The following is a 22,261-nucleotide window of genomic DNA, read 5'->3' as shown; positions in this document are numbered from 1 at the left end:
CGAAAAATCTCAAGTGATACACTTAACACTATCGAATTATTTCTTTTCTCCTACTTCCATTAATTATCGAAATGAAATTTTCACACTATTTCATATATTTATTTACAAAAAATAATTTTTTTAATATAAAGTAAAAAAAAATTAAATGCAATATTTGGAATTAATTTTTCACCAACATCAGCATTGAATGGGAAATCCCTACAGGCTACAAGGGATAGAAGTGTAAATAGACCCTAGCGCGTGGCGCACACCGACGCGTAGGCATAAAAAAATTCTACCGTGATTTCTAGAACCCCATTCATCTCTCATTTCTGTCCAGTCGACCTTCACCTGAACGACGCTATCTGGTAATTCACGCTCGAAGTTGTTTTATCTTATGAATGATTTCCTGTTATTTTGCTTATAAGATGTGTTGATTTCAGAGTAACTTGGGAATTCTTCTGTTTTTAAGTGCATAGATGAGTTTTTTGCTCGAGTTCCCCCAACTCTGGATTGATTGATTATGGGTGATATTTTCTACCTTAATCATGTTTTACAAATTAAAATTTCAATAGAATTGGTGTATTCATGTGTTGTAGAATGGTTTTCGTGAATTTGTGCTAACAATTTATGTTTATATTGATTATTTTACTTTTTCCCTGATTGCGAAGGTGCAGAAAGATTTTGTTTTTATAAAGAAATCTATGAAAATCATGTAACTCAGATTCATATTTCGAGGTTGTTAGCTACTTTGAGTTGCAAGAATTTTTCTACTTTGAGTTGCAAGAATTTTTCTTAAATTTATGCTTCTTTTCTCTTGTTCTCTGGCTTGTGAATCCATTTTGGATTTTTGTCTATCCTTTGTTATGTGTACTTATGGGTTTCGATGCAGGATGCTTCAGGTGCTTGTAATTAACATCTAGGTCTGTTTGTTAGCTACTTATTTGTTAGAAAACATGTCAAGTGGTGGAAACACTCACTGGTGCTATCAATGCACGCAGCCAATTCGACCACATGGTCGCAATTTGGTTTGCCCATACTGCAACGGAGGGTTCATACAAGAGCTACAAGAGGTTGTCGGTTCTCATTCAAGCAATGATTCTGGTTTTGGATTCATGGGGCCTTTCCGTGATCCTAGACTTGATATCATGGAAGCATTTGAAGCGATTATGAGGCAGAGAATGTCAGGAAGAGACTCCAATCACGATGTCAGAACACGACCAGCCGTGGTACCTGGACGAGGAATTGGTATTGGTCACGGGCCACATGGTTCGGTGTTAATAGTACGGGGCCAAACTCCATTTGGTGCTACTAATCACGATCCATTTAGTTTCTTTTTCAACAATGGACCTGGAATGGGGCAAAGACGAGCTGATTTTGGCGATTTCTTCATGGGACATGGTTTGCAGGAACTGATAGAACAGCTAAGTCTGAATGATAGGCGGGGTCCTCCTCCTGCGCCTCGTTCCGCGATTGATGCTATGCCCACCATCAAGATTACTCGTAGGCATCTTAATACAGATGTGCACTGCCCCGTGTGTAAAGATAAATTTGAGTTAGGCACAGAAGCAAGGCAGATGCCATGCGATCATATCTACCATTCGGATTGCATTGTTCCATGGCTGATTGAACATAATTCATGCCCTGTCTGCCGTGTTGAGCTGCCATCACAAGGTACTGCGAATGCTGGTTCTAATAATCGGAGAACTAGGAACCCAGGCAGCAACGATCCTAGCAGCAGTAGAAGGGACAACAACTCTCAGAATCAAGGGCGATGGAATCCTTTTTCGTTTTTGTGGTCTTCTAATTCATCAAATGATCAAAATCAAAATAATCAAAATGTTCATCATTACCCCGAAACTAGAGGAAGGGGTAATAGCGCCGAGGAGCATAACTGGATGCGATGGCCTTTTGACTATTAAGGTAAGTTTACAGACATTTCTTTCTTTACTCATTGCGATGTATTGTGTGCTTTGAAAGGTTTGGTTTCTGTTTCTGGCTCTTAATCTTGGTCATGGTGAACTGAAAGCTATTTTCTGACATGCCGTCTTGCTGTGAACTTGCGGTATCTGTGAAAAATATGATCACAGAATGTCTTGGCCTGAATATTTCTGTTTGCGTGACTTTGATTTGGGGTAAACAAATGTCTTTTGTTTTATTGTATAATGATCGAAGTGGTAATTTACTGCATGTAATGGTGCTGTTCCATGTAATATTATTCGTCCAAATTGTCCTTTACACTGGAAATTTCAGGTTTCGCGTTCATTTTTCTAAAATTATGAGCGTTAATTACTGGTTCATTTTTATTGGTTCGATCACCACACAATACATTTTTATATTTCTAAGTTTGAGCCTGTGACCTCATTGTATTCATTTCAATATTAATTAGCAACCCTTTTGAATGCATCTCAATTTAATGTAAATACACTTCCATTTGCGAAATTCAATTAAATTCATTCAATGGGATTCGAATTCGACGTTCTACTGCCACGAAAATCCCAAGTTATCTAAAAGTTCTGTAAGAATGACTAGGCCAGCAGCCCCAATTACAAATGAAAGGGTAAATTTTCCTCCAGGAACCAGCACTGGAATTCTTGAAGATTTCGCCAGCGACAACCCCCTATCCACCCATGACATTGCAGCTGGAAGAATCCCGAAAAGCACCAGAACTAGACAAAACAAAACGATCGTCGTACTACAGGGATCCGTCAATGCACTGACTAAAATGTTCTCCGAACTTTAATAATCTGCCAAATTGAGTATAGTTAGAAGCAATACCTCCATATGTTCCGGCAAAATCCAATGCTTTGAAGAATATTTCAGGGTCCAATAGTGCCATTATCAATGGTGGGATCAGGATGAGCATATACTGTAGGGGCTCGTTGCGCCCAGGCGGGCGTTTAAGCACTGTAAACAAAGACAAGAGAACCCTATGCAGTTCAATTCGAATCCCCTTGAATTCAAATTTAGATAATTGGAAAAATAAGAGGTTAAAATAGGGAACATAATAACTAACAGTCAGCAAGAAAGTCTGCCAGGCCAAGAACAAATCCAATGTAAGAAGTTGCAATTGCAAGAAAAGAGAACACATCGACTATTGGCTGAAAAAGTGCACACAAAAAGGTTAAAAAAAAGGCAATTCATGGTGCAGCAGCAGCTATAGAAGAAATGATGGCGAAGAACATTTGACAGGCCCTATATAAAATGAGTTGCATACCCCAACAACTCCATTTGTAGACCGCAGTTTTTGCAACGGGTCAACCAATGTATCTGAGCCTATTTCGGGGTTTGCGATGGTTCCAAGAATGACAGCATTCCAGACCAGAAACAGAGCTAGTGGAATACCTGTGCCCGAAACAATGGCAGTCCTGTATATCAACAGAATTAGTGGAGCAGCCTTTCGGCAAAAAGAAAAGGAGAGAAGAGAAAATGTCGTCGAGATTTTCCATGGTCGCGGTATTATTACCGAACTTTTGACAGGTTTCCTTCTAGATTTGTACAAAGAACTGGAACTACATTCTGCAACAGGTGAAGTTATATTAGAATTGCAGATCGAATGTAGAGAATATCCTCGACGAGTTTAGCGAAAGCACGGTTTGCTACCTGGTACACAAAAGAAAGTGCGATGATAGGTATACTGCGAGGGACAGCTTCAAAGTTGGATTTCAAAAGGGCATCCCAATGCAAGTCTCCACTGGCGACTGCCTAAGGACACAATCTTCAGCTGTAATAACAAAAACCATCTAGCTACCAGAAACTAACAGTTTTGGCTGCCTAAGAAGTTCGAATATCTGTAAGCCTAGTACAAGTTTTTTGTGTTGGAAAGTGGAAAATTGATGGATATAGAAAATTCGAAAATTGGAGGAAAATAAATTTTTGATCAAGGTGTGCCAAAGAGTGTGTTCACCTTGTGCAAACTAATATCTTGATGAAGTAGGATACGATCAAGTCACATTCGCAAGTTTCGTGATTTGGAACGATACTCGAATACCATGATTTGGAGCTCAAGACTTTCACAGATTGAATTTTCCTGTAGTGATTATTATGCAAGCTACTTTAGCTCTCTTCGAACTCAGTCAAAACCGCGCTTGGGTCGAGCTTTGATCGAGTTTCTCGAGAGTAGCTCAGATAAGTTTCTAGGCGGAAAACATCAATACATATGCGGCATCCTTGCTAGTTTTCCACGGCTATAATATGACTAGTTTCTTATGGTTAGCTGAAATTTCGAAGGAAACTTGAATCCTTACTCTGATTACTTTGAGGTTGTGTGGATGAATTTGAAGCTTTTCAAATCTATTGGTTTATTAGACAAAAACCACTAGATAATGGATTTAAAATCTCATCTAGTTATTTTTCGAGGCATTGAAGTGAATTTCAAATGCATCCCAATGTGAAATCATTTCAAATCCACCCTTCAAATTCCTCTCAAAATATAATCTAAATCCTTCCATCTAAACGCAACACGAACTACATAATGTAAATGCCTCAAATCTAAATCTTTCGATCCAAACGCAAACTGAACTACATCATTTAAATGTTCTTTTTTGTATTCTGATGTCTGAACAAACATTGAGCTGAATTAGTGCCCGTGTTTCTAGTAACTTTACAGTGGTGGCTGTCAGCATATTTATTCATGCAAATCCATAGTTTCAAGATCATATTCTCGAGTTCTTTCGTAAGGACGTTTGTACCCATTAGATGTCCTTCTGAAGTAGAAGAAATTTGCACTTGCAGCAGAATAAATTATGTACTTGTATCAAATGAATTTATAATAGGGAATAAAAAAAGGCTATTGATGAAAATTACCACAAGAGCAGCAAAAGATGCAATGATGCCCAAGACTAGAACACCATTTACGGACCCAATAATCCTCTGGCTGCAAAGAAGAAAATATTTCTTTACTTCAAAGTCCTTGAGAAACAGAAAGAATATGAAGTAAATGTCTAAGAATAAATAATTATTTAACAAAAGAAGTAGCCTGGAAACTTACGAAGAACGCAGAAATTTACATATGCAAAACAAATTTTCATCAAACCAAGATTTTCGATGCCATTTGAAAAATTTCCAGCTAACACATAATATCACACCATTGATTAAGCTCTTTACAGAAAGAAGATATAATTGAAAAGGTACCTTGTGTTTTAGTGCACATGCAATAAATGGCAAGGAAAGAAAAAAACAGCAAGAAAATCCTCCAACTTTATACATACGTACCCCAAATGCATAATCATTGATTTATGGTAACAAGGTGTGATAGAAAAATGAACCATGTAAATTAAAACTAAAATGGAAAACAGGATAGAGAGAGAGAGAGAGGAGGACGGAGGGAGAGATAAATCCAACTTTCCAAAGTAGCACAGGCCTCCAAAAAGCAGTGAAAACAAAGTTGCACTTTCCCATCTGCAATCAAAATGCTGGCTGTCAACACTTGACATGAAATTTCTAGTGATAAATTTGAAAAAGAAAAACAAACAAAAAATCACACCCCAATTGGTTAAAATCCGCTATGATTTGCATAATATCGACAATTATAAGGTTAACGATACAACAGTAGACTGAGTAGGAGATAACATCCCCCACCTGAAAAAGTATCATGTGAATTTTTTCCAATAATCCATGCTTCGCCCCTGGCAGGAGAAATAAAAACTACTCCAAAAACAAACGGTTGGAATTACAGGCCGGATTGGGAAGTAGTTGCAAGTAGTTTCGGAGATATCATAGGTAGAATGTATAAATAGAAAAAGAACAACTCTCCTCTATGATTCAATTCTTCATTCTTTGCCATATTTCTTTGTTCTTGTATTTTCCAATTCTTAGGAGATTAGCAATCTCGAAAATGCTACATATCAGCCCCCCACCCAAATACATCATATCGCCTTCCTTGAGCTCATTTCACCCCTGACCCACAAATTTCGGGGTTTGCCCTTTTCGACTGATGTCAGAAAAACTCACTTAAAGCCACTCCCATTGGATTGCCGTAGGTTGACAAAAGCTTCTTGAACTTATTTGTTGACCTTTAAAAACTAAGACCAATATAGCATGCATGCAGAAAAATGTCAACATTTCAACCAGCAAATAGACATCAAAGATGTATAACAAGTCAAGATTGGTTAAGAAATACCAGCACATTGTACGTCGTCAAAACTTGGAAAAATATAGTCGTTATGTAAAAGTTTCATAAACTTAACACAATCCATGATTTCAATGACGTGGACATTCACAATTTGATTGAAGAAGTGTAGAAAATGCTTTCAAAATATATAGGAAGAATCTAGTCCATACAATGGAATGCCGAGGAAGTTTGTCAAAATATCTGAAGAACGGGCAATATAGGCAACAAGAAGGGCATAGTGAATGGAAATATATGACCAGCTGCAACAATAAAACAATATATTATCAGATTTCTCACTCAATATCTGTAAAAAAATGGATGGAAAAGTAAAAAAAATGGACATGATGGCCAACCAAAGTTCTGAGTTTCAAGTCAATTGTATTTATTGAAACTACTTAAGCCCAAAAAACATTTGGAATTGCAACCAATGTTAAGAAAAGATATCATCGTATGATTGAATCTATCCTACCAGGCAACCTGGACTCCGGTGTTTCCAAGGGTTCTCATGGTCATTGATACCTGAAAAACATTATTTCATACATCAATATTATATAAAAAGATCTTTTAAAATTTTCATTTCGCAACGCCGGTGAGCTTGTCAACAAGACGAAACTGTGGTCGACATCAATAATTTCAAGTTAAGACTGTTGTCTACAATTTTCATCAAGATGAAAATGTTATTCCAGATACTCATCATATCAGAAAGCATTTACATGCAAGAAACTGAAGTTTATTACCAATGACACACCACCAGACCCAAGTTCACGCATTGTGTTTACATTTACTTCGGCAATGAGCAGTCCAGTCACAACCTACAGTTGAATGGCGATCATGGTTATGCACAGCTAATAAAATATACTAGTCTCCATGATTTTGCGACTGAAGAAATGTGATTTCGATCATTTCTGACTGAAAAATGTGATCCCAAAAATCCTTGTTATGGTAAAGTCATTTGTCTCTAAAGAGGGTAAGCAAATAATAAAATCAGCACAAGAAAGTAATTACCATAAATATCCAGCAAAGGATACAAGTTACTGCTGACGCCAGAAACCCAGAATCTCGTGTCACTGCAGGAATGGCTAGTATTCCTGCACCCACCTGTTTTGATGGACACTCTCACTGATTAAATATTTCATGAAATGGGGCCTTTTAAGTCAGGAAGTATCTCAACCTTAAGCTTTAGTTAGGTAGTTTTGATGCTCCAGAAAAGGAAATTTTCCATCCAGCGAGTATGGAAATAAATAACCGAACAAGATAATATTTGAAAGAAGTTCATGAGAGGGGAAACACTGAAACCACTCTGGAAAATACTAGTGAGGTATTGCATGATTTGGTGAAACATACGTAAAAGAGTAGTCGTTAAAACAGCTAACAAGCATGGAAAAAGAAACCTTTTGTCACGTAGTGGCATACAAGTTTGAGCATATTGCATATCAAAATTAAGATATGCGGAGTTTAGTATCTTCAATGGGCCATATCACACCAAAGAACATCGAGAAACTTTTGCAACAGACAAATGCTGATACACAAGAAAGTAGGGGGGGCGTATATACGTACAGTGGTTCCAGCAACAAGGAAAATAGCACTACTTAAGCTTCCTGAAAAATATGATATAAAGCTAATCAATTGACTGTGTAAGTGGTGCCAGATAAATCCAACAAACAAATAACATTAAAGAAATGAGTTGTAGAGATATGGTTGAAAATCTTGTCATTTAACAAACTAACTTAGGACTGAATCAGCATTCGCCTCTTGCGGCACATGTAATGAAGACAGTATGAAGAAAAAAAACAAGAAAAGTGGGGGTTTTACATACTAGAAATGGTGTGTGGACAATTGAATCAGATAAATCCACAAGAGTATAAATATCGTCTCAAATTGCGGCGCAAGTCACCTCCTCATCCCCAAAGTATCCACTAGTGTACTCAAATTGTCAAGATAAGTTATTGTAAATTTTAATGATAATAGAGATAAACAAAAGTTCGTCTCCATCAAATGTAAGCAATGTGCAATCCAACAAGATTTTACGATCTCTATTTAAATTAACTTTCAAGACTTGAAACCAAGAGCGAAATATTATCTTCTCAATACTGACTCACTATGCTAACTTTCATCTTACATTACTCTTGCATGCAAGTTTCGTTATTTCAAGTATTACAATTAAGGCGTTAAATATCAATTTATAATGCGTCATTATTGTTAATTCGCGAAAATTTCAATAGAGATTGCAAGATACATGAAATTTCCATTTCAGATATGGAAAATAATTGGAAATTCCAAGATATAGTTGAACGTGCAAATCTGCAAGACCATGATTATATTTTCACAAATCTCCAATTACAACAATATCCTTTAATTGTTGGCTGCCAATTAGACAACAACTGATGCAAATTTGTATCATTTGTGTTCTTTATGGAACTTTGAATATATGGGATAACATTTACAACACCATCTCAATAATCCAAAGCATCCAAGTTAAAACATGAAGTGGCACTTTACAAGTATATAAATAATACCAGGCTCCCTCCTCAATGTGGCTTGATTAAGATTAGAAAACAGTCCCTCAAATTCAGAAACTTGTTCATCTTCTGCTTCCGATTCTTGAACCATCTGCTGCTTTTCTTGTCCCCGAGAGAAGCATTTGAATGATGTCCTCAATGAAGAACCACCAAGTCTAAAAAGCTGTCTGCATAACAGTAACTCAGTCTTTCTTCTCGAACATCCCACCTTCGGGTTCTTGATTTCGCTAAAAAAGGTGGGATTTCCATGAAGGGTCGTGGAATATGAAGAAAAAGAAAAGGCCATCATCAAAATCTGCAGCTGTTGGAATTGTTTTTAATTTATTTTATGGCTTTTTATTTTTCATTTTTCCAATTTCTTGGTGTGGCTTCTTTCAAGGATTGAGGATGATGATGTACGACTTGTCTGCTTACGAATTTACGTACAACTTGAAAACACTTTTTATTTTCATTTTATTTTATTTTTCTTTTTTCCTTTTTTGAGAATTTCATTTAGGTGTGACTTAATAATTGTCGAGTAAAATAATCAAAATATTATATTTGAGTTGTATGATTTATCAATTATAAATTTTGGTAAAATATAAACGTTCGATTATATAATTTTTATTAGAGTTAAACATCACACATTCTATTCTCGTTTATTATAAATAGTAAATATATTATTGTGATGTAAAAATAGCATTTTACAATCTCTAAACCAGTTTTCTCTGTTTTTAATTTGCCTTAACAATAGCATTTTATTGTGATGCAATTTGCCTTAACAAATATGTGTGGAAATAACGTTGACAAACATGATATATTAATTTATTTTTTAAAAAATGAAATATTTTTATTATATATTATGTGATTATAAAAATATTGTGAATTTATTGTCGTGGCTGAATATTTAAATTTTTTATTATGATGTGTAGATTTTTTTTTTCTTTTTTTTTTTTACATTTAAGTAGAGCTTAGTTCAATGACGATGGATTTTTATTTGATAGTTGAAAGAAAAATAAAATACATTTTTTAAAAATTCTTAAAAATTGAAAAAGTAGCTCAGTTATCATATATACTACTACTAATATAGACATGAGATCACCCGTGCCTTAAATTTTTTACTTTAAATATTTATTTTTATAAATCTTGACCGTGTGGTTTGTTAAGTATGCATGAGTGAGAGTAATAACTGAGATAAATGACCTTCTGAAAAGTTCTCATGCACCAAACTGCTGACATTGTGTTACTTGATCTGGTTGGCTAAGTTAGTCGTGTAAGAGTGACACTAGATTTTAATGAGTAATATTGTCTTTGCTGAAGACATGACAAGAGGCAGGGAAATGGTAAGATAGATCACTAAGAGATATGAGACAACACCAACTTATAGACACCCACGTCTTCAGAATTATGAGCCTAACAACCCTATCCATTAGCATCTAAGTAGGTGTACTCTCTGCTCGCCTTGACTAATAAATATAATTTTTGACATAATTGTAAGCGTTTGATCCTAATAATTGTAGCAGAGCGAAATCATAAGTTCATATTTACCAAGAATCATATTTTTATATTTCTTAGGGAAAGATGTTGGGTTAAACGTGCATGAGTGAGAAGAGACGAGTGAAATCTAGGAAGTTCACATGCTTCAAGTTACTGACGTTCCGTCGCTTGATTTGGTTTACTAGGTGGGTCGTAAAAGAGTAACGTCATATCTAAATGGGTAATACTGTTTCTCCTATAGAATCGTCGATAGGGAAAATGTAAGATTAATATCTAAGAGATATAAGACAACATCATCAGATATATACACACCTCCTCGTACTCATGTTATCTCCGTTGACTATGCAAAGTCAACGAATAAACTATAGGAACTTCTAACCGAAGGGTTAAATAGAGCGACAATTGCAAAATCATCGAGGGGAATAAGACTTAAGCCTACCGAATAAGTTGGTGCGAAGAAAAACCTAACCTATGATAGGTTCAACGGGACAACTTAATTACACTGACTTGGTGGATCACTGTAAGGGTTATCTCTTGTATATTCTTATTGTGAAACAATGAATTGGAGGATAAATATACAAATTTTTAATGATTCTTACAAGTAAGAAATGGGTGGAACAATGACGATTGTTCTCAATAAAGAATCACCTATGTGAGAGAGAAGTAAGACAATTTAGAAAGAATTGCACGACTCAATTCTAGACCCTCTCACAGAACCAGGCATGTTCATGGTTAAAACGAATACAATCATGAAAACAAAATTATATCAGTGAGATTTCTATATGAGTATATATTAATTTACATAAACGGCAGAACATTTCAAGAGCATCATGTTTACTGGTCAGCTAGTAAAGCAATATATTTCACAAGATAAGGTTCAAAGGGTAATACCTACCTATCCTATACATGATTCAATTGTATAACTTTATTATCAAGATATTTCATTCACGTGGGGGATTGTTGAAAATTTGAATTACATTTAAAGTTTGAATGAAAATTATGGTTTACGAAAGTATGAATGTCTTTTGGATATCCACATTCTTAGTTAATTGGAGATTTTTGGCTCTTCGTATTCTTAAGTTAATTGTAAGAATAATTGAGTATTAATATTAAATGTCTTTTGGTGTGCATTTTGGAGTTTATAAATATTTTGTCCATCTCTTCGATCCATATATATTTTTTACAAACACATTCTATCATTCTCTTATATTTTATAATGCTAGCATTTCATTTGATCCTCATTTAAGTTTTGGTAATAAAGTGAATCTATGATTTGAGTTTGTCGAAGTAACGAGTTTGTGCTTAATTTTCTATCAATTCAACCGTTGTATCCTGGGAAGCAGATGTCCATAAGCGTTGATCCTCAAGCATTTTGTAGAGGGGACAAATCTATTTTAAGAAAATTGTACTCGTTACCGACTTCAGTTTGTTTGTTTGATTATTTTGTTACAAATTTATTTTGTTAGTTTATATTTATGTTGCTAGCTGGATTGCTATTTTATTTTACATTGAGAAAAATTTGCTTATTGGTATTTTGTTTGTCTGTATTTTGGTTTATCAGGTTTTGACATACAAACTCTATTTAGAATGTCGTGTTCGTCAATTAAGGTGAAATTTGTTTAACTTATTATCAATTTACTTTGCTTTATTTTGATACTCGACATATTATGTCTAATGTTGTTGATTATGTTCTTATCATATTTGAAAGTTTGTTTTATGAACATTCACATTTATTTTATATCAGTTTCTTGATCGAATCCCAACGATATCAAAGTATTGCAACATATGAATATACTCGATGAATCTAATGGTTCGCTTTATTGGGTCGATTAACTTGTTTTGATAAATAATATTATGACTAGTAAAATATTTTTAGCGGGATGCGGAATAATATTGAATAAATAACAATATATTTGGTTTGAGTGATTAAATTTGAGATAAGATTATAAATTATAAATTTATCTTTTTTAATAATTAATGAATATAGATAACAACAAGATATTAATGATGATATTTTAATTTTAATTCAATAATTTTATTTACGTATGATAAATAATTAATGATATGATTGAAATAGAATAAATAATCAATATACAAATTGCACCCACAACATTTTATTGAATTTAATTATTAATGATATCAAAGCCTACCAAATGCAACACAAGTAGATTGAGTCCAATGTTTTAACTAGTCCAATAACACCTAAATTATATGGAAACAAAAATACAATTTTTTTTGTATATTATTTTGTTTTTATGTTTTTGATAATTTGTATCGTCAAAATTTTCAAGCCTATTTTATGTGCAAATTTAATCATTTCTCCGACTTGAAGCAATATGCATCGATATGAGTAGTGTCACGTATATATTTCAGTGAAAAAATGACAAAAAAATTTTAAAAATCGAAATATACACAATTAAAAATAAAATGTGATAACATAGAATATCCAAATCATAAATAAACAAACTTACACGACAAAATTGCAATTTTTTATAATTATAATAATTAAATATATCAAAAGTGAGATGATTTTTCTTATTTGTCATTTCACTTGAGGACAAGAAAGAACATCAAGATCCATGAAAGAACCGATTCTCCCATGTTTTTCCTTTCAAGACTTACACAACAAGTCTCACGAATTTTTATCTGTGAGACAGATCAACCTTACCGATATTCACAATAAAAATTAATACTTTTAGCATAAAAAGTAATATTTCTCAATGGATGACCCAAATAAAAGATATGTCTCACAAAATACGATCCGTGAGACCGTCTCACAAAATTTTTTGCCAATTATATAAGCAAGAGCTTCATATTTTAAAATAATCTATTTTCCTCTTAACATTATACAATTTTTATTAAATTACCCGCAAAACTATATGACAAATTAATCAATCTTTCCTCTCTAAAATAAAGCTAAAACGCATTCAAATAATCTCTAAAAAATGAAGCACATTGTCATTCGTCCCCCCCGTGATGTCTGCGTTCACAGGAAAATGGGTTATTTCTTTCTTAAAACGGGACTTTCAACACATTTTTGCGGTCAAATTTGATCCAATTTTCATTTCATTAATTTAAGGTAATTCGGCTCATGAATTCAAAGTAATACAGCAGCAGAGCAGACTAGGCCACCACCGTTCGATTCGATGGCTTCCTTCCACTCCCTCTGCAGTCACCAGCTCTATGCTGCTCCCTGCTATGGAAAAACCCAGTTCAATTCTTGCAAGAAAGGACTTTTTTCCACGCCTTCTTCGTGCAGGCCAAATGGGACACCGTATTTCTATAGGCAGTATCAGGTTTCGAGGTTCCCGTTAATCAAAGCCATGGTTTCTGATTCAAGAAATGACAGAAGACAAGTAGAGGTATTGTTTTCTTTCCCCTGTTTATGGTGAAGGAGCAACTGTTAGATTTTATGATCTTTGAGCATTTTGGGGGCAAATTATGTTTACAAAAATTATTGGCGAGATTTTTAAAAGATTGATTGTGTCTGGAATTTTCATTTTGATTATTAGTTGTCATATGATCTTGAGGATAAGTTGAGTAAGTTAGCAGATGAAGTGGATAAGGAGGCTGGGATGACAAGGCTCACTCTTTTTTCTCCATGTAAAGTAAGTGAATTTATTTAATTATGTGGTCCTCTTAAAGCTCGAAGGATTGATTGTCTTCTTCATGGTATTTACTCAACTTTGTTAAATATTTTGTATTCGGATTGCAGATTAATGTTTTCTTGAGAATGACCGGTAAGAGGGCCGACGGCTATCATGATTTGGCATCCCTTTTTCATGTATGTACCTGTTTTTTAGTCCTTGTCATATTCATGCTTGGAATTCTTGTTTAATGGCAAGCTTGCCCGTTTTCATAATGCTGACATGGGATAGTCCTTCTGTTGTTCAGGTAATCAGCCTAGGAGATAAACTAAAGTTTTCTTTGTCCCCTTCAAAGTCGAAGGATCGGTTGACGACCAATGTTCCTGGAGTTCCACTTGATGATAGAAATTTGGTAAAATAGGGCCTTTTTCTTTCTTTATATCCTTTTTTTAGGATGATTTCAGTCGTGGAAATTTACGCTTTTGCTCCATTTTGCAGATAATAAAGGCACTTAATCTGTTTAGGAAAAAGACGGGGAGCGACAATTACTTTTGGGTAAGTTTCAACTTTTTATAGATGAAATCTAGTTAGGCATTATTGTTGTCATGAAATAGACTTGGCTTAAGCTTGTTTTTTATTCTTATTGCTAGATTCATCTTGATAAGAAGGTGCCCACCGGGGCAGGGCTTGGAGGTGGCAGCAGCAATGCTGCTACTGCTTTGTGGGCAGCGAATCAGTTTAGCGGTCTGGTTGCCACTGAAAAGGAGCTACAAGAGTGGTCTGGTGAGATTGGCTCAGATATTCCTTTCTTTTTCTCGCATGGAGCTGCATATTGTACTGGTAGAGGTGAGGTATGTCTCGAGCACGAACATGAGCACCATGGGTTCTTATCTTTTGCCTTTTTCTATATACTTCCGTACATTTTCCTGTAGGCTATTATTATTGTCAATTTATATCAATCTCGCTAATAAATATGTCCTTGTTTGCATTTCAAGATATTTTTTTTCATTATTATTTTTATGCTGGGTAATAGCTATCAGTAATTTCTATTTTCCCTCTCATCCAGGTGGTTGAAGATATTCCTCCACCTATTCCTTTAGACATTCCAATGGTTCTCATTAAACCGCCAGAAGCATGCTCAACTGCTGAAGTTTATAAGGTATTAAAGTTGACGTGATAGTTAAGATTAAACTGAAACATTATTATGGTCCGAATCTTACGACCATGTCTGTTTCACAGCACCTACGGCTTGATCAAACCAGCAAGATCGATCCTCTGACCTTGCTAGAGAAGATTTCGAGGAATGGGATTTCTCAGGACGTTTGTGTTAATGATCTTGGTATGAATTCAAGAACTTTTTACATCGCCATCTTATTTTTTCAGTAAGTTTTGCCATCCCATGTTTAGTTAAGCTCCAATGTTTACAACCTCTTGGAAAGCGAGTAGATGCGGTCGTCCCCTCAAATGCATTATTTTAAAATATCAAGTGATTAGTTTCATTAAAAAAATGTGTTTTGCAAATCCAGATAAATGAAACATCCTCTGAATAAATTTTTGATTTTGCCACTGGTCTCGACTCCTTTTTTCTACTAATAATTAATAATAGTTTTAAAAGTGTCTGTAATGCCCAGCATCATTTAAAACGTTCTGGACGAGTTTCATCCTAACATTGGGTATTATACTAAAATTGGGTATTATACTTCATGTTTTTTTGGGGTTTGACATCTGGTGGTGCCATCGCTGCAGAACCTCCGGCTTTTGAAGTACTTCCATCACTAAAAAGATTAAAACAGCGCATAATCACAGCTGGTCGAGGACAGTATGATGCTGTTTTTATGTCTGGGAGGTATATTTCAGTTACCTATTGGCATCTGAAAATTCAAGATCCCTCGCTTTAGATGCAAAGTTTTCACAGTACTAGTAAATAAGCTATCGCTTGATACTTGCGTTATCTGATTTGTTTTGCCACATTTGGAACGGCGAAATTATTGGATTTTGTACTGACATTACAAGATTTTGAGAAAACAAGTAGGCAACTAAAATTTTCATATTGTGATGCAGTGGAAGTACTATTGTGGGGGTTGGTTCTCCGGACCCTCCTCAGTTTGTGTTTGATGACGAGGAGTATAAGAATGTCTTCTTATCAGGTAAATTGGTAGTCCATTTATCAAATACTAAACACCACTCGAATCATGTCAAGTTGGCAAATTCAAAGTTAACTTTTCACATGGAAACTTGAACAACTAAAGACTTCTAAACAACATAAACTACCTGGAATCCTCTACATGGATCTTTCGTTTCGTAGTGTGAATCATGACTTTGACTCGAAAATATATGAACTCTTGTGGCATTGATGTTCTTATGAGTATTTTATGTTTTCTTTACTTTGACAACTATGCCATGAATGCAGAAGCCAGCTTCATCACCCGATCGACGAATCAGTGGTACACGGAAGCGTTTTATACCAATGTTTGTCCCCCACCAACGCTGTCTCCTCGGTCCATTGAATAAAAATCGAGAAAAATTGTGACATTATTGTTATATACCTTGTTTTAGATTTCTAGCATTTCATTTTCTGTATCAGAGGGATATAAAGCTTCAGTTTATGAAGGCTGCCTGTTGTAATCCATTTGGTCCTTTTACATAATATACACACTTGTTATGATTGAATGATAACAGCAGAAAATGACTATTCTTGATCAAGTTATAACTTAAAGATGTAACATACTTATATATTATAGAAAAGAATAAATGGAGACTTTCAACCTGTGGCGAAGACCACAACTATTCTTAATCACCAGCAATTGCCGAAAGCTAGTTTCGTTCCCGGTCGAAACGAAAAAATGATTGCTAATATGCAATATTTGACCACGTGAGCTGTTAGAATGAAAATTTTATGTTATCATTAATATTTATATTAAAAATTTGATTTTCTTATCATGTAAAAATAATGTAGATGATCATAACGAGATATGCACTTGCAAGTTGCAGTTTTGGGGGGAAAAATAGAGAAGCAAAATAAGTGAACTTAAAACGCTTTTTCCACTAGGATTGACTATTAAGCAACATCAACGAGATGAAATGCACATAAACACCACATTGAGCACGTTTTTAGTCTTTCTTTCTTTCTTCTTTATTCATCAAACTCCTCGACATTCAACTCAATGAGAAGGGGAAGAAACAAACTGTCCGGGGTAAACTAAAAATATCTTTCTCTTCAAAAGGAGATGCCCACTCCCGAGAGCCGCCATTGTTTGGTTCAGAGGAAGATACCCTCTCCTGCAACCCCGGATGTGATGCACCATTCTCATTGGGTAGGACTGGTCTAGTAGCAGAATTGAGACCCACACTATAAGGAAATGAATCGTATTTACGAGGAGCATTGTTTTGAATGGCATAGTTTGGAGCAGTCCGTAATCCGTTAGGCCTTGAAGACGATAATAACCCCCGATCCAAACTCCAGTCTATGTTAGAGTAATCAAACTGTGGTATGGAGTTTCCGGTTGTCCAGTCCACTGAGGATGAAGATCCAGACGAGCCATTGATGCCAAGCCCAGAAAAGAGTCCGAGGGAAGAGGCAGGAACAATTGTTGGTGATGCCCCTCCTCTACTCCACGAGCCATTGCCCCTTGTAATCCCTTGAGAATCCATGGAGCTACTGCGGCCCGGCATAAATTGCTGCTGAGATTGGTAATGGAGTGAGTTGTACATATTTGAACTACCATCGTTGGAGCTCAGACTTCTGGTGACAGCAACAGGTGGCACTAACCCAATAGCCTTCCCTGTTTCGACACTCTTAGGATACCGACCCATAGCTGTACTCGGAGGAGATGAGCTAACATTGGAGATAGGAGGCTGCTTCAGATTAACTGACTGGGGTCGTTGCATCACAATGACTGGCTCTCTCACTGATCCAAGCTGCAAACTCTTTAACTCATTTCCAACAGCCATATAACGGGTTTCTGTCTTGGCTGGAGGAGGAGAAGACTGTAATGATGATGCTAATGAATAGGAGACAGAAGGATTAGATCCTGCAGTAGCCCAAATTTTATCTGATGGGACAACAATCTGCTGTGGTTTAGCCCACTCCAAGTTTGGTGGTATTTTTTTCAATGGCTGAGTGCTTTTTCCAGGATCGACTGACGAGCCTGCTCCTACTGCAACTTTGGTATAGTTGAAATCCTTTTCATCCCTTTGTTGTATGCCAGATGAAGTTGGTCTCACTTGCGCTCTGACTGCATTCTGTATAAGAGTCATTGGTATCTTACCGTTGGCTGCAGTAGGGGGATCACCCATTGTTTCAGGCTTGGGAGGAGTAGCTGGAGGCTCTTGCTTCTGCGTTTTTAATGTTTCTTCGGCCATATCAAGGTCACCCTCAGAGGAAACTACAGCTCTTTCAATCTCCTGCTTGGACGCCTTGTACCTTATTTCCATGTCCGAAATACGAGCAAGCTCTTCTGATATGTCAATTTTCAAATTACCCCCACCGTCCAAATTATGTTCCCTGTGCTTGTCTTCATCACCTCCTTCAAAAAGCCAAGCTACAGATTCCTCTACTCTACCTTCATTAAGTATAAGAGCCATTGTTGCTCGTTCTTGAGAGAAACCCATGGCAACAAGCTGATGAGCAAGTGCTTCTAGTTTTCTTGACATAAGATAGCCACTGCAACGCTCATGCAGTTCTTGAGCTCGTCTCTCCTTCTGACGCTGATGTTTTTTTTCATTCTTCTGCCGTATTTTTTCTCTTTTGTCATTTTCACCTCCAGGTACCGACTCCTGACGAGGTACAGGTTGAGGTGCTTTTTCTTTATGGTCTTCTGACTCACCGGACCAGCTGCCATTATTGGAAACAGAATCATACTCGGTGCCGGTCCCAAATGAATTCCCAATATGATCATCCATTTCATCTATGTTTCGGAAACGACCATTCACATGAAACGGACTGGCAGAAGTCCCTGGTGTTGTCTCAAATGTTTGGAATGCTCCCAAAAGAGGATTGTATCTAGTTGCAGATATCCCGCCACTGGTGTTAACATGGCTCGAAGGCTTAGAAGAACCCTTTGGAGGTTCCTTTCCAGCCTTTTTGTCTTTAGACTTGGATTTTGATGCTGGAGACATGATCTCAACTTCGAGTTCTAATTCTGCCACACTAGAGACAAGTGTTGCATCAGCCGTGAGCCATCAACAGACAAGATTACAATCTCAGCACTCAAATTACATATTTTGTAAAAATCACGCATATTTCAAAAAGTGTCGTAAAATTAAAATCAATTTTCAGCATGCAAAATACAGATTATCCATCCAAAATTCAAAGGAAATAAATAATTTTTAGCACGTTCCATACATTTGATATCTTATGAATAACTTCAGCAAAAACGTGAAACAAAAAAGATATAATTACAATGAGAGCCAAGACCTATATTTAGAGTTCTGGTAAGAAGATAGAAAATGAGAAGGGTGAAGCCATGTGCATGCCTTATCCGATGCTTGTGCCTTGCCGTTAAAGAGGTTCCATACACCTTGCTGTGCCTAGGAGGGCTTTGAAACTTATCTTTACTAACAACAAAATTATTATTACTTTAGAAAAAGAATTCAACTTTCACCATACAGCATTAACCAAGTTAGTAAGCTTAATTTGCAAATTGCAATCATAATAACCTAATTTAGCCTAACAAAACTCTGTTATCTAAAAAAGTTTTATGGTTCATTATGCATCCAAATGCTTCCACTTGGCCTCGTGTTCTAACGAATTTTAAGAAACTAAGAGAAAAAGAAAGCAAAGGCCAGATTCACAATTTAAGTTAATCATTTAACCATAGTTATAAAAGGCGAGCGCCTGGCTGCGCCGCGCAACACATTAATCAAGCGCGCGCGCCTAGACCCAGGCGCGCCTCTGCTGAAAGGCGCGCGCTTGTGCGCCTGTACCAATAAAGCCATTTATGGTACGATTTTATACATATAATTAAATCCCAATAAGTTTTAAAGACCAAAAACAAACAAAATCCCTATTTTATGTTTTAAAAAGCCCTGCATATGTCTGTTTTTCTCCCTAGCGACCTCTCAATTTCTCTCTGTGTATGCGACTTTGCGTGCAGCACTGCGGCGGCCTTTCTCTAGTCTCTACGTGTCAATTCTAAAACTTTTTCTGGTTCTGTCATCTGCGTCTTACGTCTTTCGTGCAGCACTGCAACGGCCTTTCTCTAGTCTCTACGTCTAAATATACTATGATGCACTTACAGCTTAATAATGAATTTTAGCTGATTGGAGTTTGTTTTTTGTTATGATTTATGCTACATTATCTGTTAATTGATTTTTATTTATATTATTTGTTATTTTTGTGAAAAATATTTAATTTATATAGTATAAAATAATTTATATATGTTGAATTTTAAAATTTGTGTCAAATGCGCTTTACTTCGATAAGGCGTGCGCTTCGCCTCGCGCCTCGGGCCTCAGGCCCCAAATTACCCTAGCGCTTTAGTGCGCCTTGCGCCCCAAATAACTATGCATTTAACTTTGGACATACCTAATTAATCCAGTATACTTTATACACATTTCATCAATTTGTGTGATACCTGGGCATTTTCTACAAAAAAAATTTCTATATTATAAAATAAATAGAAATTTGACCATCCACATATTTCTTGATTTCAATGCAAACTTGAAAAAACATCTCGACAATATTTTGTAGGCTTTCTCCAAATTGTCCTGAACAATACCCTAGCCATGACTTTGATAGCTTCATGCATAACATGCAAGTCCAAAATGTTTTACTTCAAATGTTTTCTCACATTAAAATACTCATTAGAAACCTATCATCGTGATCTATCTCCGTATCTTATCATTGCGTGAAGGAAAAAAATTAAAACTTGAATCCTAGAATGTTTGTATAATATCCACATCACATGGATGCAAATACATCTAAACTCGATAATAGAAAATGGATTTAATAATACGTCCTAATTTGTTGTATCAAGGTTTTTGAGATCATTAACCCGTTGCACAGAAGGAATCAGTATTTTACTGATACTGGATCATAGTAATTCCAAAAGAGATTACTCGTGCTATCTTTGTCAACATGATCTAACAAATCATCCTTTTGTTAAATAACTCAACATGGACTTTATGCTGTGTTTACAACTCACTACATATCATACTTAAAAACCACATTCATAATTTTCTCTTCACCCCACCACATTCATCTTGGCTAAAATTTTTATCACATAATAATAATAATAATAATATAAATCTACTCCCACAATCTCCATGCTCCCAAGTCATGCTGTGAAAGAGCATTAAACCACTGAATTAATTCACATCTAATAAATGATCCCAAACCAAAAATGAAAATAGAACCCAATACAAAAATCAAAATTCAAATCGAAATTCCTTAAAAAGCCAGAAACACATCAAATTTCACCAAACACCACAAAGAAAACTATCATCCACTGATAAACACATCAAATTCAATGCGTCAACAAATTCATCACATTAATTTAATTACAACAGAACAAAAGCACGCCAATCCACGTAAATCAATAGGCAATGCCAACGCAGATCAGTCAATCCAATATACAATTACTTAATCAAAAAAAATACCAGACAGCAATCAATAACCGATCGCAAGAGGAAAAAACACGAAATGAATACACGTCCCTCCCAACCCTAGCCATTCCCCATCGATCACAAAATTAGATAGCTAAGTGTGGGGGCGTCACCTGAAACGAATCGATCGATGGAAAAATCGAGCGACGCGTGCTCGATCGTTGTAGAAGAATGGAGGATTTGTTTTGGGAAAAATCAACGAGAGAAATATAGATATATATATATATATAGCGAAATGTGCGTAGCGAAGGATATTGAAAGAAAGAGGAGAGTGATAGGCAATGCGAGGCTGATAAAGGAAACTCAACAGACCGGATTAGGGTTTTTTTGCCCTTTCATTTCATCCGGTTTATACATTTTTCAATTTTACTTTTTATTAAAATCTTTATTTTTGGAACATAGAAAATTAATAATTGATTTTTTTTAATAATCAATTATCGAAAAATATAAATATAAATATAAATATAAATAAGATAATTTAATATATATGCTGACACGAAATAATAACATTTACTAAATTTAGATAAAGAAAATCTGTAAAAATAATCCGTTAGTAAATTGCACATCTAACATTAAAGACTTTCGAATTAATTTTCTAAACATTCTTATACAGCATATTAAGAAACAAATCGACATTTAATCAAATCAAATCAGATCAAATACGAAATGATTTTATACATCAGTAACTACGATTTTAATGGTAAATTGGATACGTGGGTTTTTTTTATTATTAATTTTTTAAAAATATGTATTTTAAAAATAATTTGAGTTGAGACCGCTCAAAACGACAAAGTTAAGAGCGGACATGCATTATTTTGCAGCGTTTTCGGGACATAGCAGCGGGTGCTTCCACCTTGGCAGCATGGGCAACGTCTACTGCTCCGTTTTATTTTGCTACTCATTCTCAAAACTTTCACAATTTTTAAAATTATTTGCCTACTATTTTTTTCTTTTTCACACTTCTTCACTCCAAAATTTTGCTG

At 35.5% G+C, this 22,261-nt stretch overlaps 3 protein-coding genes and 1 pseudogene across 4 annotated transcripts; 2 read left to right on the top strand and 2 right to left on the bottom strand.

The window, feature by feature from the left end:
- Nucleotides 1–211: 211 nt before the first annotated feature.
- On the top strand, nt 212–2,217 carry LOC142539257 (putative E3 ubiquitin-protein ligase RHC1A). 2 transcript variants are annotated; one of them, XM_075644563.1, is made up of 2 exons: nt 212–347; nt 872–2,217. In XM_075644563.1, the coding sequence occupies exon 2, from the start codon at nt 936–938 to the stop codon at nt 1,899–1,901; it is 966 nt and encodes a 321-aa protein (XP_075500678.1). In that variant the 5' UTR covers nt 212–347; nt 872–935; the 3' UTR covers nt 1,902–2,217. The 2 variants fall into 2 exon arrangements, with proteins under 2 accessions (XP_075500678.1, XP_075500679.1); XM_075644564.1 differs by having other exon boundaries at nt 260–347; nt 882–2,217.
- Nucleotides 1,918–9,026, bottom strand: LOC142539255 (uncharacterized). The gene is made up of 14 exons (XM_075644562.1): nt 8,608–9,026; nt 7,649–7,689; nt 7,097–7,189; nt 6,829–6,903; nt 6,561–6,610; nt 6,262–6,351; nt 5,323–5,379; nt 4,786–4,855; nt 3,583–3,684; nt 3,446–3,498; nt 3,197–3,347; nt 2,996–3,080; nt 2,758–2,886; nt 1,918–2,648 (listed from the first exon to the last, which is right to left on the bottom strand). Exons 1-14 carry the CDS (start codon nt 8,897–8,899, stop codon nt 2,461–2,463), a joined length of 1,476 nt encoding a protein of 491 aa, XP_075500677.1. The 5' UTR covers nt 8,900–9,026; the 3' UTR covers nt 1,918–2,460.
- A 4,006-nt stretch (nt 9,027–13,032) lies between these two features.
- On the top strand, nt 13,033–16,358 carry LOC142539254 (4-diphosphocytidyl-2-C-methyl-D-erythritol kinase, chloroplastic/chromoplastic). Its single transcript, XM_075644561.1, has 11 exons — nt 13,033–13,448; nt 13,599–13,694; nt 13,802–13,870; nt 13,981–14,085; nt 14,172–14,228; nt 14,324–14,524; nt 14,740–14,832; nt 14,913–15,012; nt 15,420–15,519; nt 15,735–15,820; nt 16,084–16,358. The coding sequence occupies exons 1-11, from the start codon at nt 13,233–13,235 to the stop codon at nt 16,182–16,184; spliced, it is 1,224 nt and encodes a 407-aa protein (XP_075500676.1). The 5' UTR covers nt 13,033–13,232; the 3' UTR covers nt 16,185–16,358.
- Nucleotides 16,359–16,696: 338 nt separating this feature from the next.
- LOC142539253 (uncharacterized) lies at nt 16,697–21,551 on the bottom strand (annotated as a pseudogene).
- Nucleotides 21,552–22,261: the final 710 nt, after the last annotated feature.

This window comes from Primulina tabacum, chromosome 3 (assembly GCF_025594145.1).
Source record: "Primulina tabacum isolate GXHZ01 chromosome 3, ASM2559414v2, whole genome shotgun sequence".
Taxonomy (NCBI): domain Eukaryota; kingdom Viridiplantae; phylum Streptophyta; class Magnoliopsida; order Lamiales; family Gesneriaceae; genus Primulina; species Primulina tabacum.
Note: the sequence above shows the minus strand (reverse complement) of the source record. Positions and strands in the feature narration are given on the sequence as shown.

Coding starts and splice junctions, on each gene's coding strand:
- LOC142539257 (XM_075644563.1), top strand. CDS start 936: ATGTCAAGTGGTGGAAACACTCACTGGTGCTATCAATGCACGCAGCCA.
- LOC142539255 (XM_075644562.1), bottom strand. CDS start 8,899: ATGATGGCCTTTTCTTTTTCTTCATATTCCACGACCCTTCATGGAAAT. Junction 7,190..7,648: donor TCCTTGTTGCTGGAACCACT/GTACGTATATAC, acceptor CCATCAAAACAG/GTGGGTGCAGGAATACTAGC. Junction 4,856..5,322: donor GGCCTGTGCTACTTTGGAAA/GTTGGATTTATC, acceptor TCTTCTTTGCAG/CCAGAGGATTATTGGGTCCG.
- LOC142539254 (XM_075644561.1), top strand. CDS start 13,233: ATGGCTTCCTTCCACTCCCTCTGCAGTCACCAGCTCTATGCTGCTCCC. Junction 14,525..14,739: donor ATTGTACTGGTAGAGGTGAG/GTATGTCTCGAG, acceptor CCTCTCATCCAG/GTGGTTGAAGATATTCCTCC. Junction 14,833..14,912: donor CAACTGCTGAAGTTTATAAG/GTATTAAAGTTG, acceptor TCTGTTTCACAG/CACCTACGGCTTGATCAAAC.